Source organism: Onychostoma macrolepis, chromosome 22 (assembly GCF_012432095.1).
Source record: "Onychostoma macrolepis isolate SWU-2019 chromosome 22, ASM1243209v1, whole genome shotgun sequence".
In the NCBI taxonomy this organism is placed as follows: Eukaryota; Metazoa; Chordata; class Actinopteri; order Cypriniformes; family Cyprinidae; genus Onychostoma; species Onychostoma macrolepis.
This window is the reverse complement of record NC_081176.1, coordinates 11,046,768-11,064,001: the sequence shown is the minus strand read 5'-3', so window position 1 is coordinate 11,064,001 and position 17,234 is coordinate 11,046,768. Positions and strand designations below refer to the sequence as shown.

General features: G+C 35.9%; 1 protein-coding gene across 1 annotated transcript; it reads right to left on the bottom strand.

Moving 5' to 3' along the window:
- On the bottom strand, window positions 1-4,131 carry LOC131530399 (SLAM family member 9-like). Its single transcript, XM_058760651.1, has 6 exons — window positions 3,963-4,131; window positions 3,385-3,717; window positions 2,349-2,645; window positions 2,107-2,223; window positions 1,903-1,970; window positions 1-919 (listed from the first exon to the last, which is right to left on the bottom strand). Exons 1-6 carry the CDS (start codon window positions 4,006-4,008, stop codon window positions 869-871), a joined length of 912 nt encoding a protein of 303 aa, XP_058616634.1. The 5' UTR covers window positions 4,009-4,131; the 3' UTR covers window positions 1-868.
- Between the last annotated feature and the right edge of the window lie 13,103 nt (window positions 4,132-17,234).

Here is a 17,234-nt window from a genome sequence, read left to right as displayed (position 1 = left end):
TAAAAGAGCATTAGAATATATTTAATACTTAAGTTACAGGCATGCAAACTTTGGAGAAAAAACTTTTTTCCTATTTTTGAATTGTCACCATTGGCATATAATGCAACAAAGATTTCTGATGTCAACAGATATTAATAACAGATCTACCAACCTCTGTGTAAAAATAACATATTGATGCTGCCATCTTTCTACAGTCATTGGTAACACTTTACAATAAGGTTCATTAGTTAACAACATTAGTAAACCTGAACTAAGAATGAACAATACGTCTGCAGCATTTATTAATTTTAGTTAATGTTAATTTCAGCATTTACTAATGCATAATTAAAATCACAAGTTGTGTTTGTTAACGTTAGTTAATGCTCTGTGAACTAACATGAATAAACAATGAGCAACTGTATTTTCATTAAGTAACATTAACAAAGATTAATAAATAGTGTAACAAATGCATTGCTCATTGTTTGTTCATGTTAGTTAATACATTAAATAATGGTAATAAATGACACCTTATTGTAAAGTGTTACCCAGTCATTTTACCCCCATGTAATTTGACTCCAACCTCAGGTGAAAATTGTAATTTTGACCCCCCTCTACAAAATAGAGCTTTACTCCATAAATATACATCTGTGACATTTAGTATTTTGGTTTTTATCACTATATACGTTTATCTTTCATCAGAAAAAAAAAAGAAAAAATACAAAATCTGATCCGGGGAGGTTTCTGAAATTTGGTTGATTTGACATGGAATAACTCTACAGAGCAAGTACTCTGCTGTAAATTATATTATTTTATGCAACATAACATAAGGACGAGATGTCACTCAGCATTGGTAATTTCACATGTATAACAGTTCAGAACCACAGTCCGATCAACATCTCACAGCGATTCCTGCATACACCACCTCTTCCTCTTGATTTCTCTGTAAAAACAAACAAAAAAACAAACACAAACACACATTCACATCACCAATTATATGTTTATCAAGATCATTACTGTGCATTTATCTTCATCCAAATTCTGCCATAAAAGTACACTACGTTAAAGAATATTATTAATACATTTTATCTCATCAGATTGCTAATAATAGTTTTTTCGTAGGTAGAAGTATTTTTATGTTATTGGTACTATGACATAAGTGTCAAACACTACATTATGGGAAACATTTTCACTCCTTATCCTCAATTGCACTGTTGCATGTTCAAAGGCGAAATTAAGATGAGGAATGGCAAAAGAGAAAAGTATAATGTACCAATCCTAAATTCAGCAAATAACTTTAAATATGTACTCTTAATTATTTTTACTGCTATTATTGTATACAGTTTCAGCCTAATAGTGATGCCTGCAGCTGGACTGCAGTTCCCAGCATGCACCACGGCAAAGTTGGTGAATCTACTTTGAAGCTTGTCAAGCAGCCAAGTAAAAAACAACAACAACAACAAAAACAACAAAAACAGATAATTAATTTACCACACAATTAGAAGATTCCCTAATTTATACAACATAGGACTTAAAGAAATAAAAAGAGAGTATAAGCAGAGTAGATTAGGAAGAGAGGAACAAAAGAAAGGAAATGATCTTACATAGACCATGACTACACAACATGCAATATTCACACACAGGATGCAACGTGCCAAAAGCTGGCTTAGCAGATGCAATACAAGTGTGAAAACTGCAATCGGACGTTTGCACTAATCACTGAAAAACATTGCTTGGTACTGGTAAAAATATGGCTCAAGTACTGTTGCACTGCTTACAGTATTTATGTGGAGTGTCACTATCATTTCTGTTCAGGGATAATGACAACACACACTGACTTAATGAATGCCTTAACTTTCTTCTACGCATAAATATTTTATCCACAGATCACAAGAAAAAGTCTTGCTCCAAAATAAATGCTCCTACCGATTTCTGTGCTTTTCTTTTGTAGAATGTTGTTTCGGAGTAAGTGATCTCTTCTGTACATGTCTGATCTGTTGCAACAATAATGATAGACATGTTAAAATAAAACTCTGAACAGAACACTAGAACACTCGTTCACACCATTCTAAGGTTAATTATGTATATATATATATATATATATATATATAAACATTAGGTCATACTTGCCTTCTTTGTTTACTTTTTTATGTTTCCTGCAGGTGCATAAGATCATAACTGTAGCAACAATCAACAGAAATCCAGCAGCAGAGATCAGCACTCTGTACAATATGGTTAGGGTGTGTTCTATAACAGACAAAATGAGCTGTTAGTGTGAATTAATCTGTCAGTCTGATCTACAACAAACTCATGAAGTATCAGTACTATGAGATCAGCTCAGTAAGTAAATGCTAATATCACCACTGTCCTACCTGCACATGTGTGACAGACTTCACTGATGTCCAGATGTGTGGTCTGGTTGCTGATGGGATTGTTCAACACACAGCTATAGTTGTTTTTATCCTGATATTCCACCTCCAGAGGTAGAGAGAGACTGATGCTGAGATCAGACACACTGATGCTGGACAATAAACTGTTTCCTTTGTACCAGGAGAGAGTCACATGACTCACATTGAACACTGAACACAACAATGAACAATATGATGATGATGATGATGAAGAAGAACAGTGTGAAGAGTTACTGCTGATAACAGGAATGGGCGGATGAGCTGAAAAGAGATATTAGAGAACAGATGTATTAAATTTTATTTTTCAGCATTTGATGTGTTGAGTTGAAGTTCATTGTGTCAGATGCAGCTGTGTTTATCACACATGTACCGATAGTCTTAACCCCGCTCTCAACCAAATTCATGTTTAAAATTAAACTAAAGTATCAGTATCAAAGTATTGGATTAGTTGATGAACTTTATTACATTATAACATCATTTTAATAAAACTTATTTCTAAAATTAAAAGAAACTTATTTGTGTGTTGATGTGTAATTGGGTCAAACCAAATTAGTTTTATGTATTGATTTATAGTTTTACTGTTCTCCCATATCTTCAAATATGAAAATTCATCATAAAAAGAAAATAGTAATAAACGACTATAAGATGATTTAAACAAGTTACACAAAAATCTTGAAAATTATTTCTGTACTATATAATTGTATTTTCAATGTTTAATTTATATTTTAGATATAATTTTATAAAAAAATATTTGTATATTTTAATGTATTATCCTACATAATCATAAAAAGTACAATAATTATAAGATTAATAAAGAAGTTTTAATGTAAATATCACAGAATATTTTCATTATGCTTCATTTCCAAACGAGCTCTAATGTAGTCAGCAATATTATTCCAGGCTTAAAATGATTAAGATGTTTATTTGTCTTAAAAATCAATCATTGAAGAAGCACTCACAGATCAAATGGGGTCAACAGGGTAAGTAATTCTCTACTCACCATAGACAGTAAGATTAAATGTGTTGAGTGGTGTCTCTCTGCGCTTGCTAGTTACTTTATAAAGTCCAGAGTCTGTGGTTCTGGTGTTTGTGATGCTCAGAGATCCAGTCTTATTGTCCAGCTTCAGTCTTCCTCTGAATCTCCCATCAACACTATCATCATCATAATATATGCTCTTATTGATCTGTCTGTTGATTTGAGCGATGAGAATGTTGTTGTGCCCAAATCTCCACAGCATCAGATCATCTTTCTGTGTATCAGTATCATTGATGTGCAGAGTGACAGAATCTCCCTCCATCACTGACACTGACTTCACTTCATCACCAAACACACCTGATGAACAAATATTTACTCTTTGAAATTATTTTAAATATTCTCATTGCAAAACAATTACTGACTCTGCACTCAACGTCTAATTTCAATGCATAATTCAATAATGTGCAATAAATAAACCCTTTGATGTGGATGGAAGAGAAAAGTGTTTAAATTAACATCATGAACAAAAATGTTGGAATTTTGGAAACAATAAATATCCAAATGATGTTGATGTGCATAAATGATCATATAAAACTGCTTACCAGCCAGACTCCATGACAAAAAGATGAAAATAAAATTCTCAAACATTTTCTTCAAATAACAACAAACCTGAATTCTGAAAAGGTGACATTTAAAACAAAACACAGCAGAAATGTTGTAATATGCTTTTGAAAGCTGAACGTGACAGAAGAGCTAGAGAGCAGCGTGCTGTTGGTCTGTAGTGGTTTAGTGAAGCTCTGCAGTAAGTGTGAATAAACTGCTCCAGAAACACCTCCCACACAGTCTGTATGTCTTCTCACATGGTTTTCACATACAAAAGACCTTAGCAATTAAGTTTAAGAACAATTTCCAGTGGTTCATGTTCCCATTTCTCCCAGTTCAGTATTTTAAGAGGTTGCTTACAAAGGTTTCTGAACATTTCATATTAAATCATTGACTTTACTGGTATTCAGTTCAGAGCTGATATAGCAGTGCTTGTTAAAATTAACAAAGAGCTGCATTGTCGCCTCACAGCAAGAAGGTCACCGTTTTGAGTCTCGGGTGAGCAAGGAGCCTTTTCTTTGTGGAGTTTGCATGTTCTCATGTTCTACTTACAGTGAGACGAAAACAGAAAGCAAACTCCTTCAACAGTCACATTATTATTTTAACTACAGGCGTAGACATCATTTTCAAATTTTTTTTTTCAGATTTTTTAACTTATTTTACAAAAATACAACAGAATACAAAAAAAAAGCCCAGCAAATAAAAAAAAAAAAATACTATCACACCAATATATGTATTGACTGTCTAATTAATCAGATTGTGTTTGAAAGGCACTATTCTTTGAAAGATTTGCATTGTGATGTGAAAAGTGCTACAAATACAATCGAGATGAAAAACTGAAAATCAATAATTACTTAAATTATGTTTTAATATGTAATGTCTCCACTTGTTCAAGAACATCTCCACTTCCCTGAATATTTGATTAATCAGTGTGTGATGTTGATGTTTGCTTTCATTTGAAGACGTATGGCTCTGATGTCATAAACCAGCACAACAACAGTTGCCACGCCCACCAGAGCAGAAAGAGCCAATCGGATCACAGCTTCAGTAGAACCAGAGGATACGGACTTCTGAGAGAAGAAATGAATGACATTAAAATAGAAATATGGTCCCCTGAAATAAATGTTTGTACATTTTTAGAGTTAAATGCACTTGTTTGATGCACTTTGAGAGAAACACAATGTTTTATGTCATTATGAAAAGTTTAAAAATATGGACATTGATTAAAGACAGATTATGGCAGGCCGCCGTAGTCTAGATAATTAATGGGAAACACTGAAATAGTGCCACAGATGTACCTGAACATGGCTGACAAGAGTTCAGTGTTGAGATGTCTCGTCTGGTTGCTGATGGGATTGTTGAGCACACAGCTGTAGGTGTTGTTATCCTGATATTCCACCTCCAGAGGTAGAGAGAGACTGATGCTGAGATCAGACACACTGATGCTGGACAATAAACTGTTTCCTTTGTACCAGGAGAGAGTCACATGTCTCACATTCACCACTGAACACAAAAAAGAACAATTCTGCTGTGATGAAAATGATGATGAAGAACATTGTGAAGAGTTACTGCTGATAACAGGAATGGGCAGACGAGCTGAAAAGAGATATTAGAGAACAGATCTGGGTTTATGAATACATATAAATGACAGCTTAATTATTTATTTATTTTTTTTAGCTTTTTGTGCAATTATTTCAAGACCACATGTATCATGTGTCACTGGTGTTACCTTCTTTAACAATATTAAAAGTTTTTATGAAATATTATTTCTAAAAAACAAATTCAGCACATGTAGTCAGAGTTACAGAAAAATAATGAAAATACAGACAAAAACAGTACAGTAACACAGCACAGTAACACCAGTGACATACATTAGACCTGATTTACAGATCTTCACTGGTGTTACCCATAAGGAAGGTAACACCAGTGACAGTTTACAAAATGTCTGCTGCAAGGTATCAAGCCACATGTTGTCAATCATGGTATACTCACTAAATTAAGTAGTTTAATCCATTTGTATTATAGTTTTTTTACATTTCCCTAACAATAAATAGGTCACACCAGTGACATCAACTAAAAGCTTCATATGAAATCGTGAGATAAATGAGAAAATTTCTCATAACTGAAAAGAAACAGTGGACTAAACATGGGCCTTTTTTCATAGATGTTTAGAAAATAGTCATAAGTGTGATTTTTTATTCCAAAATAAAAGACTTTTGTTAAGCGGTAACACCAGTGGCACAACTCCAGGAGACCACTATTTTCATTATATATTTTATAATTTTTTTTGGCATTTTGTTTTATTATGCCATTTATATCATATGTTTGATAGTTATGAATAGACCTTTGTATTTTAAATGGTAGAAAAACCTGTTTTTGACCTCAAAATAAAGCACTTTCCTGCTGTACATGGCTGTGGGGACGAGCAGTTTTGTGGTGCTTGGAATTCTATATAATTAATAAAAAAAGAAATTATTTTTAAATGCCACATTGATGGCTCAGGAAGGTGTGATTGTTCAAATAACATATTATTTCATTTTAATATATATATATAAAAAAATTTAACCCTAATGTGTATTTCAATTGTAATATTTCTTTAAAGTCTAGGGACAGAAAAGTGGATGTTTCTGTAGAATGACCCATCTATTACATTTTATTTTTCAGCATTTGATGTGTTGAGTTGAAGTTCATTCTGTCAGACACAGCTGTGTTTATCCATAGACTGTAAAAAAAAAAAAAAAAAAAAAAATGGATGTCGTGTCCGTGACGTCACTTGTAGGTTTCTTTCTTTTTTTTTCTTCTTTTTATTGAACAATCATTAATGTACAAACAACGTGGCAATGTCAAAACATCTTTACATTACAATATACAGAAGAACAGGTGCATACAAATACAACCGAAATAGAGGGAACAAAGAGAGGCAAATAATAATAATAATAATAATAAAATAAAATAAAATGCATAAAACATTGAAAGGGCTAGGGTTTTTCTTGTAAATCATATTCTGTAACAATAGAAAACAGATGTATTGCATTCTTCCCCTTAATCACCTTAAGGGCTTTTATATACAAAACAAACTCATTATGAAATGCACAAAAGGCTGGTTTTACTTTCAAGTATTTAGATTTGTGTATATAAAACTTTCCCATCATAAGAATGCTATTGACCAGAAAATCATCTTTGCTATTGTTCATTACAAGTCCATAAATAATATCCTTTAAGGTGAAGCTGTCAAGGTAACGTACCTTTGGGTAAAGCCAGTCATGAATATCAGACCATAAAGCATCCACATACATACAATGAAAAATCTTTAATTTTAGGAGATAAAGGAACTTTTATGTATTTAGTTCTAAGAGTATGAATGGCATCTTTTTGGAAATTATATGAAATAGAATTTCTGTAAACTACGATAGGATAAGAAATGTTGTTAAACATATTTCTAATACTCTTGTTTGAAAATTGACCTTCTTTGAATTCACAGCCTTCAATTAACAGTGGAGGTAAACAGAAGGTCACGCACTCGTAGGTTTCTGAAGAGCATTTTTGAAGCCTAAAGTGGGAGGAGCCGACCGCCGCCATCTTGGAAACGCGTCACCGCGCGTCACTCCCGGATAATCGAAAATGGGCAAAAAGGCGCCGCGGGACGTGGATGAAGCTGAGCTGAAACCACGCCCGTCTATAGAGACAGCAGTGCTGCCGTGAAGACAAAACACCATAATTTCGTTTTTGGTCGAAAATTAGTTATTGATCATTTTGGGACATTAATGACCTCCTTTATCATGTGTTTAAGTATCATGGAGAAAAGCCCCGGAGAAACCAAGGCAGAACACAGTGTAATAAACCTCTTTTTTTTTCTTACAGAGGCTTAATCAAATTAATGGAGGACAGAGGGTACATCACAACACCAGCCCACTAAACATTGGACGTCGGATAGACGTGCAGATCATGTCTATATTGGGTCCGTCGGTCCATGACCAATTCTGGACATCTATTCGACGTCCAAACTAGGTCCTCTATTTGGACGTCTAACCATGACCCAAATTGGACGTCAGATTGACGTTCGACATTTGACCTTTGAACTGGGTATTTTTTTGGACGTCATTTGGACGTCTGGTGCAGGAAATTTACATGATTGTATGTAATATTTTTTTTATTTACAAATATCAACATTGTTGTTATCAACATGATTGATACATATGAATACAGATTTATTTTTAATAAACAGTCACGATTTATTATGTGTATGCCAAATAGGCCATGTTTTTTTTTTTTTTTTTACATTTTCCTGTTGAATCTAGCTGCTGAGCCAAACAAAACATAGGACTACAGTTATAGAAGTTAAGTAAAAATTATATATAAAATAAGTCTAAATTTGACGTTGAAAAGACGTCCACAAACGACCACATTTGGACTATAAATAGCCCTTACACGGAAGTCCCACGGACGTCAATATATGACGTGCTATAGACGTCGAAAAAAGACGTCGCCTGGCGTTACAAAACAACCCCTTCAGTGGACCTAAATTGGACGTCCAAAAATAACATGGAAAAGACGTCACTCCGACGTCACATGGCTCAGTGGGAGGACTTTATAGAAATGTATCACTTTATTAACAATTGTATATAGAAATATATAACCATTTGGCCTATGTAAAGAATTTAATTAAGTTCAAGGAACATTTACTCTACACCCTCACTAGAACAATTGGCACTACACTACACTGCACTCTAGTGGTTATTCCCAGTCCCCACACGGCACACTAGAAATCGTGATCGAGTAATCAGTTTAACAGATGAAAACAAAAAACAAAACAGCGCCTCCCAGTCCCGGACACTGAGTAATCATGTTCATATAAACCTTAAAACTCGCAACTACAACACACTCCCACATACACACGACACAAAAAGAGAATCTAAAATGTAAAGCACTTCCCCGTTTCCAGAAAACAAGACCCCATCCTGGGGTCTAGGGAAAGGAATCAGCCGTGCCAGGTAGATCCGTTCCACGAAGACACGAGCTTTTCACTTCAGTTGCGGCGACTGGTCACCACGTCACTGCAGGGGAGGATCTACCGGGGTGACAACTGCCACCCTAAGAAAAAGCTGTGCCATCCCAGAATTATCACAGAATAAAATATAAATGTAAGCGGCGTTTACTTTTCAGCCGCGGCGATGACAGCGTAATGGAAAATAATGGCAAAAAAAAAAAGTCTTTCACTAAACTGTGCACGATGGTTGCACGCGCGGCCAGTGTAGTCGGCTTCATTAACAAATGATCTCTTATGAACCCGTTCTTTTTGAGTCAACGATTTTTAATTTTTTTTATTACATTTGCTCGTGAATCAGATACTGCTTCTCGGTTTATTCAGAAGTCCTCTGAGGAATCTAATCCCGTCCAGACATGTCTGAGATTCATCCCGTAATTGTCTGGTGATCCGATTCTCCGACCGCTCGCCCCACTTTCATCATATAGAGGCCTTTCGGCATATCGGACGAAACAATAACATGAAATCAATAAGAAGATGCCGATCACGAAAACTAATAGCAGAGTTGGGTAAGAATCTTGTATTGCAGTTTTCTCGATTGTTAACATAATATGATTTTAGTTGGCCCATTTTCCCAAACCATCAATTCAGTTCTCAAAAGACACATTTCTCAAAATGTTTAACAATGAGTAAGTTAAACATTAGGCAGCAAAACTGATGACACCAGTCAGAATCTCTGCATCCTAACAACCGAGAGAGGAGAGAGCTGAACGAATAATATGGGTTTTATACTTACACATTCAGTATAATTACAGTACAGTACAGTACATGATGATTTCACTCTTCTATATGTAAACTGTAGCACCTTCAAACGTGTGACTGTCAAATTTTATTTGTAACCCTTTTTTATGCACTGCATGTTTGCAGAACTGAGAAATGACTGCCTAGATATATAACTAGTCTTGTGTCAGGAGACCAGGAAACTGCTGTAGTACTGTATACTGTAATGAAATTTGACCAAATGTGCAGAGGATGCCGAATTTACTTCTTTTTTTTTTTCTTTTCTTTTTTTTTTTACTGTACTGTATTGTGGTGCATACCAAGCTCATATACAATTGGTATTTGAACTTTTCTAGTGTTTTTATATACTGCAAGATTACTTTACAGTAGTAAAATGAAAATTATCTGTTCCCAAGAGTTCATTGCTGAATTATTATTAGTATCTGTAATTTAATTTATGTTGTATACTGTAATAGACATTGAGCTGCAAAAATAATTCCTGAATCCTAATAAGAGTTGTTTGTTAAGTGTTATTGATCTCAGTGTTATTGATGAGTGTTCACTGGGCAGGAAAGTCATCTGTGTATTTGAATTGTAAGCATTTAAGAACCTGTAATAACTAGATTGGCAAGTTTGAAAGACAAAGTTATGCTGGCTTGTCTTAAAGTCTTGTTTAAGAAAGATAAATAGTTTGGTCAGTTAGATGTTCTAGATGTTTGCTAAAGTGTTGCTAGTTGGTTGCTAGGATATTCTGGGTGGTTGCTAGGTTCTTGCTGTGCAGTTGCTGGGGTGTTGCTAGACTACTGATAGTGTGTCTGGGTGATAACAGACATTCTGGTAATAACAGAAAATCAAACATTGTTTTCAAAACTGATCCAGTTCCAATGCTTTGATATTATTGTATTTATTTCTAATGTTAGGAAATTCAAAAGTGTTACTCTTAAACTTGCACTAAAACATGATTTATACCATCTAAATAGCCTATGTAATATTAATAGAACTGCATGTCTTCTTTAATGATACAAGCTCAGAAGCATTTATAACCTGTTGAAATTTTTTATATTGTGTATTGACTTGGTGCCAGGATGGATATTGAAATGTTATTTATTTTTCATTTTAAACAGTATAGATGATTACTTAATGGTAAGACAAATTTTGTGAACACAACTGTGCATGTCAGACAATAAATCCCCAACAACTATGCATGGGGGCTTGCTTTGGTGTTGCCACCCCTCATAGACCCCATGCCACCCCTTTGCCACCCTAAAAATTATTTTCTAGATCCGCCCCTGCGTCATGGTCTTGATTAGCCCATTGTGCACGCACAGTTCTCCTTGGTAATCACCATGTCAATAATAATAATAATAATAATGAGTTCTCTTTGCACAATACCGTCTCTTTAAAATGCTCCTGGGACATATGGCCAGCGCTCCTAAACCCTCCCCACCAGTGGCGTGCACAAGGGGGCTCGAGCCCCTGCCCCTTTGAGGTCCGACGGTAAAGTGCCCTTGCGGTCCGGTGCCCCCGGTCTGCGATTTCTGCCGAGGGTAGAGGTGTTCGATATGACGATTTTTGATCGTGGACGATAAAAATATATCCACGATTTGCTTTTTTGAAGAAATATCGTATACTTCAGCGCGCATTCTCCAGTTCTGGCGCCGCCGTCTCTATGTGCTACAACGCCACATGCATTCACATCAGTGTTAACTCAGCGGTAGAGTTACTCTCACGGGACACTGCACTTATTCGCAGTCACAAAAGTACATTATCTGCATCTGCTTCAAAGACTTACTGGTTAAATGTTTCACTCGTGTGCCTTTTCTGAGCACACTCAAAGTGCGTGCTCTAAAAAGCCTGTCAAACAGCGCCTGATTACTGAACTAAGTTATGTTTTGTGCTAATACTGTCAAAACACACGAGGTTTATGTATAGACTCAGTTGGTTATGTCTAAAATGAAGGTAAAAAGCTGAGAGAAACGCATGAGTGCCTGTATATTAGATGCGTGCAGGTCTTAAAGGGACAGTACTAAACATGCTACCGACTGTAATTAAAGGGATAGTTCACCCTAAAATTGTAATTCTGTCATTATTTACTCACTCACATGTTGTCCCAAACCTGTATTAATTTCTTTCTTGTGCTGAACACAAAAGAAGATATTTTGAAGAATGTGGGTAACCAAACTGTTGCTGGTTCACATTGACTTTAACAGTAGGGGAAAAAAATACTATGGAAGTCACTGTAGACCAGCAACTGTTTGGTTTTCCACATTCTTCAAAATAGCATTTATTTTCAGCAGAAGAAACTCGTTCAGGTTTAAAACAACTTTTGAGTGAGTAAATGAAGGTATAAAAATCAAACACTAGTCTATTTTAATTTTGGGATGAATCATTCCTTTAATGTTAATAAAACACCAAACACAAAGAGAAAAATCACTCACTACTCTTGACTGAAAAACTTTAATACAGTTGCTTTAATAGGAATCAATCTATATAGTGTTTTATTTTTATATTTGTTCATTCAATTTCTTGAATGCTCCTGCTAAATACACCTATTGTAGACTACCTGAAAATAAAACACTGTTTATTTTATTTGTATATTATGTGTATTTGTAATGTGTATCTTTGCTCTCATTTTTTAATAACAAAGATAAAATAATGACAACGATTTTTATCTTCACCCACTTTGGCTTAAATATCCGCCATACTTTTTTATATTTTGTTACCTTGAAAGGCTTTGTCTTTATAATAGGGAAATTAGTTTGTCTGTACTGCTCAAACAGCTTGCAAAATAGAAAATCCAACATGACAAAGAATTGTGATAATATTGTGAATCCTGATATTTCTAAAAAAAAATTGTGATATTTTTGCCATATCGCCCACCCCTACCTGAGGGGGACCCAACCCCCCCAGCGACTATGTGTATTGAAAATAATACAATGGACATATACTTAAAATAATTGTGTGATTAGTAAAACAAAATAAACGCAAAAAAAAAAAAAACGTTTTAAGTTCAGAAATGTTTTGATTCCCCCCTCCCTTTACGCACAGTGGTTTGGTCCACTGCCTGCATTCCTTCTTTACCGATACACACACACGAGTCAGTGAGAGAGCAAGCTAGTTATGTGTAAGTAGGCTGTCAAGGCTATTTTATTCTCTTTAAACATCGGGTGAAATGATTCTTTCTCTTTAATACAGATGATGCTGGATCATTAATAAATTAGTCATGACAAAAAAATTATGACATCCAATGTATTTTCTATGAAAAGATGAGGGAACGAGACATGGGAAATACCTAGAGCTGGGAATCGATTCCAAAAAGAATCGATTCCTCGATTCCGAGGCGTTGGGAATCGAGTAGGGATTCACCGGTTGACCGGCCATAAATCGGAACCGGCCGGTTTTTGCTTATAATGTGCGATCGGCAACCGGCCGTTTTTTTGTCTTTTTTCCGGTCGATTTTTCTGGAAGTGCGCCCGTGTGTACAGACTACATTTGTAGGCCTAATCATTTGCGAACATCTCATTTGTGTGGAAGTATTTCAAAATCTGTGCGCAGGACGTGAAGATTGCAATGTGCAATGTCTGCAAAGGACAAGTTAATCGCGGACAAATAAGAGCCGCTTTCCTGCACTCGCTGAAGTTGCGTGAGCGTACCTGTCCGCGCCCTGCACAAGCTTAGACAGTGAACGTTTGTTCAGCTCAGCTTCTCACGTGTTGGATGAGAAACGAAACAGACTAACTTGCGACAAAGCTGAAATGCTTATTTTTGTAAAGAAGAACTCGTATGCACTTTTGAAAAACCAAAAGTAAACATCAGTTCTGTAAGATATAGGATGATTAGGCCTATTTTTTATTTTACCTTAAAATTACATTGACTTAATTTGGTTTAAAAAGCACCTGCTGTAGCATCTTTGTTTTACTCGTTGCGCTAAACATTATTTGATTTAACATTCTGGAATAATATATTCATATAGCCAACTTTGGTTTTATTTAGTTTCACTGGTAAAGACCTTTTTTCTTTATACCAAATTTAAAAATGAAAACAAATGCTGAATGCTGATTAAGTGACATCTTTGTTTGAAGCGATGAATGTGTTTTGATTGTGCTGTTTGGATTGTGGAACTATGCAGTTGTTGCCTTTAAAATTACATGGTTACAGTTAATGTTTTCATTTAAGGCCAGTTTATAGATTCAACCCAATTTAAAAACAAAAGCTAAATGATTTTGTCAGTACCTATGTTTGTATTGAATGTAGCCTACTTACTGTGCAGTTACTGCTGTTAATTTCAGATGGTTACAGTTATTTTCAATAGCCAAAACCCAGCTTGGCCCGTTAAATACCAAATAAACATCTTGTTTATGTATACTTTCATTCTTTCTTGTTTGTTGCTTTGATTAAAAAAAAATCGGAAATCGGTATCGGAATCGGACGGTTTGCTTGTAAAAAATCGGTATCGGAATCGGCCATGAAAAATCATGATCGTGCATCACTAGAATCGAGAGTCGATTCCAAAGGTTGGAATCGATTCCATCAAGAGGAATCGACTCCTCATTCAGAGCTTTTTTCAGTTCAATAAAGCTTATCTATGGGAGCCTCTCAAACGGAAGACTGCATCCTACGAAGGCTGCACACATTTAAATTCACGAAAATAAACTGAAAGAAAACGAGTCGGTACTGCATCATCATAATTTGAGGATGCAGCCTTCCGTTTGAGAAGCACCATTCACCTCATGCTCAATAAAAGCGGTAATTATGAGAGTTGTGAGATAAAAGATTATTTTATATATATAAAAGATCTATTTCATTTTTATATTTACCCTTCGCCTCATGCTCGCTAAAAGTGATTAGAAGTTTCTTTCGGATAGTTTTAATGAACCAGTTAAAAAAAAAAAAAAAAAATATATATATATATATATATATATATATATATATATATATATATATATATATATTCAGGGTTATTTTACGTGGAACTGGCTTATGTTGTCCACAATTTTGAGCGCTGCACAGCAGAATAGATCATGACGTGATTGAGGATCTTATTTCCATCGAAATAATTTAATATAAAAATAATTTCCATCTTATTTCTATTTTTATTTTTATGAGCCAATGATAATTCTAAAAGAAAACGTCACGAGCATGGATCAGTGGCCTAGAGCGCATCTGATTGACAGATAAACCACGAGCGCTATCATGTTCTGGTTATTTTGTTTCAATGTACAGTTTGTTAATTTTATCCAAAGCATACAGTCAAAGTAAACTTCAACGTTCAGCTAAACTGTGCACATTTATTTTAGCCACTTCATGTCTTGTTCAGTTTATGCGATAAATGCATGTCCCTGCTGAGCAGTGAGCTATGACTAATTTCACGGGCAAAGCAGACAAAATTACAATTTAAGAATCAATCATAGCTATAGAAATTTATTTATTTATTTATTTTTTTACAAATAAAGCTTCATATTATGAGAAGGATACTTTCTTTATATCCTGCAGTCATGGCGAGATTAGGTTCCTTCGATCTAAAAAAAAAAAAAAACAAGAATCGAAAAAGAATCAAAAACAACAGAGGAATCGATTCTCGGAATCGACTCCTATCGATTCCAGAACCAGGAATCGGAATCGGAATCGATTCCAAAAATTTCGAAATCTTACAGCCCTAGAAATACCTTTTCCTCGAATACTACTGAAGCCTTATTGAATCACGCCAGTAAAACTGGCCAATGACGTTCAAGCGCGCGAAATATGAGCGGGATCCCACTCTATATAAGGCAGTGCTTGTATGTCATCCATTCAGAATCTTTGACTGAAGCAACTTGGCATTCTAAGATCCTGAGCTCGGTGACATGGCAATAACAGTAATGTCTCGTTCCCTCATTTCGGGGAACCGAGGTTACGTTAGTAACCGAGAGCGTTCCCCTTCAATTCGGTCACTCTACATTGCTATGGGAACGTATAAAATCCCGCCGTGTCACAGTGATGGAGCCTGGTTCGACAAAGTATGTCAAGTTTCACATCCAGAGCCGTAATGAGAGCGGCAATGATATTGGAGCTCTTCGTAAACACAGCTCAGGTCTACAGGACCTAGTCGAAACCATGTAAAAGTCAGGGGGCGCGGCAGCAAGACGATGCCTCGTCACACCAGGGGCGGAGTTAACTCCGGTGAAACAGAGAAAGTGAAATGGCGGCGGCTTCGGCGCTTTCACATATAGATTAATTGTTTAATTTTAATGAAATCATGTTATGATGCACTGCCGTATCGGTATGATGGTGACCAAGTCCTAAAAGACGTGGTGAACTATACCATAACACTGTGATAACTGACGGGGACAGCATTGAATTGGTGGTGCATTAATACAGGGTGTATACGACCTAGTCGAAACCACTCTGTCAGAAAGACCCCCGGAACGGAAAATAAGCAAGGTATCCGACGGACCAATATAGTAGTTGCTACTTCCAGCAGACTGATGCAAGAGCCAGCTCTAGACGTGCGCTCCCCGTTATTGTTCAGTGTTGTGCGTTCATGCGAATAAATGTGAGTAATTATGTAAATATTATTTAGTTAGCACTTTATAGTTATTATTCTAAATGTCTGACGTTTTGCGGGATGTTTGAGATGAATAATGACGATCGCGCTGAGATCGCGCTGAGATCGCGGATAGCCGCGTTAGTCTGGTCACGTTACTCTAACATGTGCTGTTAGTATTACATGCTGCGTCATTCCGTGTATTGGAGTTTACCACTTTATATAATTTGCATATATTATGTAACCGTTGAGTATTTGTTTGTGATGACTAATTTAATCAGTTATTGATACTTTGTGTGGCAATTTGTAGTGAATATGTACAGCTATATTGTATTCATATTGTATTTCTTTATTTATTCTGCAGACCACAACACAACATAATTGATAACTGGTCAAATACTGCCAGCTGATCTTTCATAACTCCCAAATGATGTTGTAATGGATATCACTGCCTGACAAGTAATATTAAAGAGAAGTTTGAAGAGGATTTACATCTCCCTTGCCTGATTCTCTAACCAGAATCAATGTCCATAATTGTCCACCAGTAGAACTGGAAATTTAACAAGGTTGACAGAGGTGCTACCCGCAACAAGTTGGTCCTTCGAGCGGATCTGGCAACAGCAAACAATATGGACACTGCAGCTAGTGATGCAACAGAGACTGTGGTTAGACCCAAAAGACAGAGTAAACCGCCTTCCCATCTGAGTGACTATGAGGTTGGCTACATGCCTCCTGTGGACCCTCCTCCAATCGCTTCTTCTCGCTGTCACAGCCAACATAAGAGCCAATCGAGGAAAACGTCCCACAGTAAATCCAGCTCTCGTTCCAGATCCAGTGGTCATTCCATTATCTCTGGTGTGCAAGCTACTTCTGCACTCACAAGCAGTCAGGCAGCCATAGTGGAGGAGAGAATCAAGCAGAGGCAGTATGACAACCTACTTCAGCAAATAGAGGAGGACACGCTGGTAGAAATAGAGTTTCAGA

Coding starts and splice junctions, on each gene's coding strand:
- LOC131530399 (XM_058760651.1), bottom strand. CDS start 4,008: ATGTTTGAGAATTTTATTTTCATCTTTTTGTCATGGAGTCTGGCTG. Junction 1,971..2,106: donor TAAAAAAGTAAACAAAGAAG/GCAAGTATGACC, acceptor TTGTTGCAACAG/ATCAGACATGTACAGAAGAG. Junction 920..1,902: donor AAAGAAAAGCACAGAAATCG/GTAGGAGCATTT, acceptor TTGTTTTTACAG/AGAAATCAAGAGGAAGAGGT.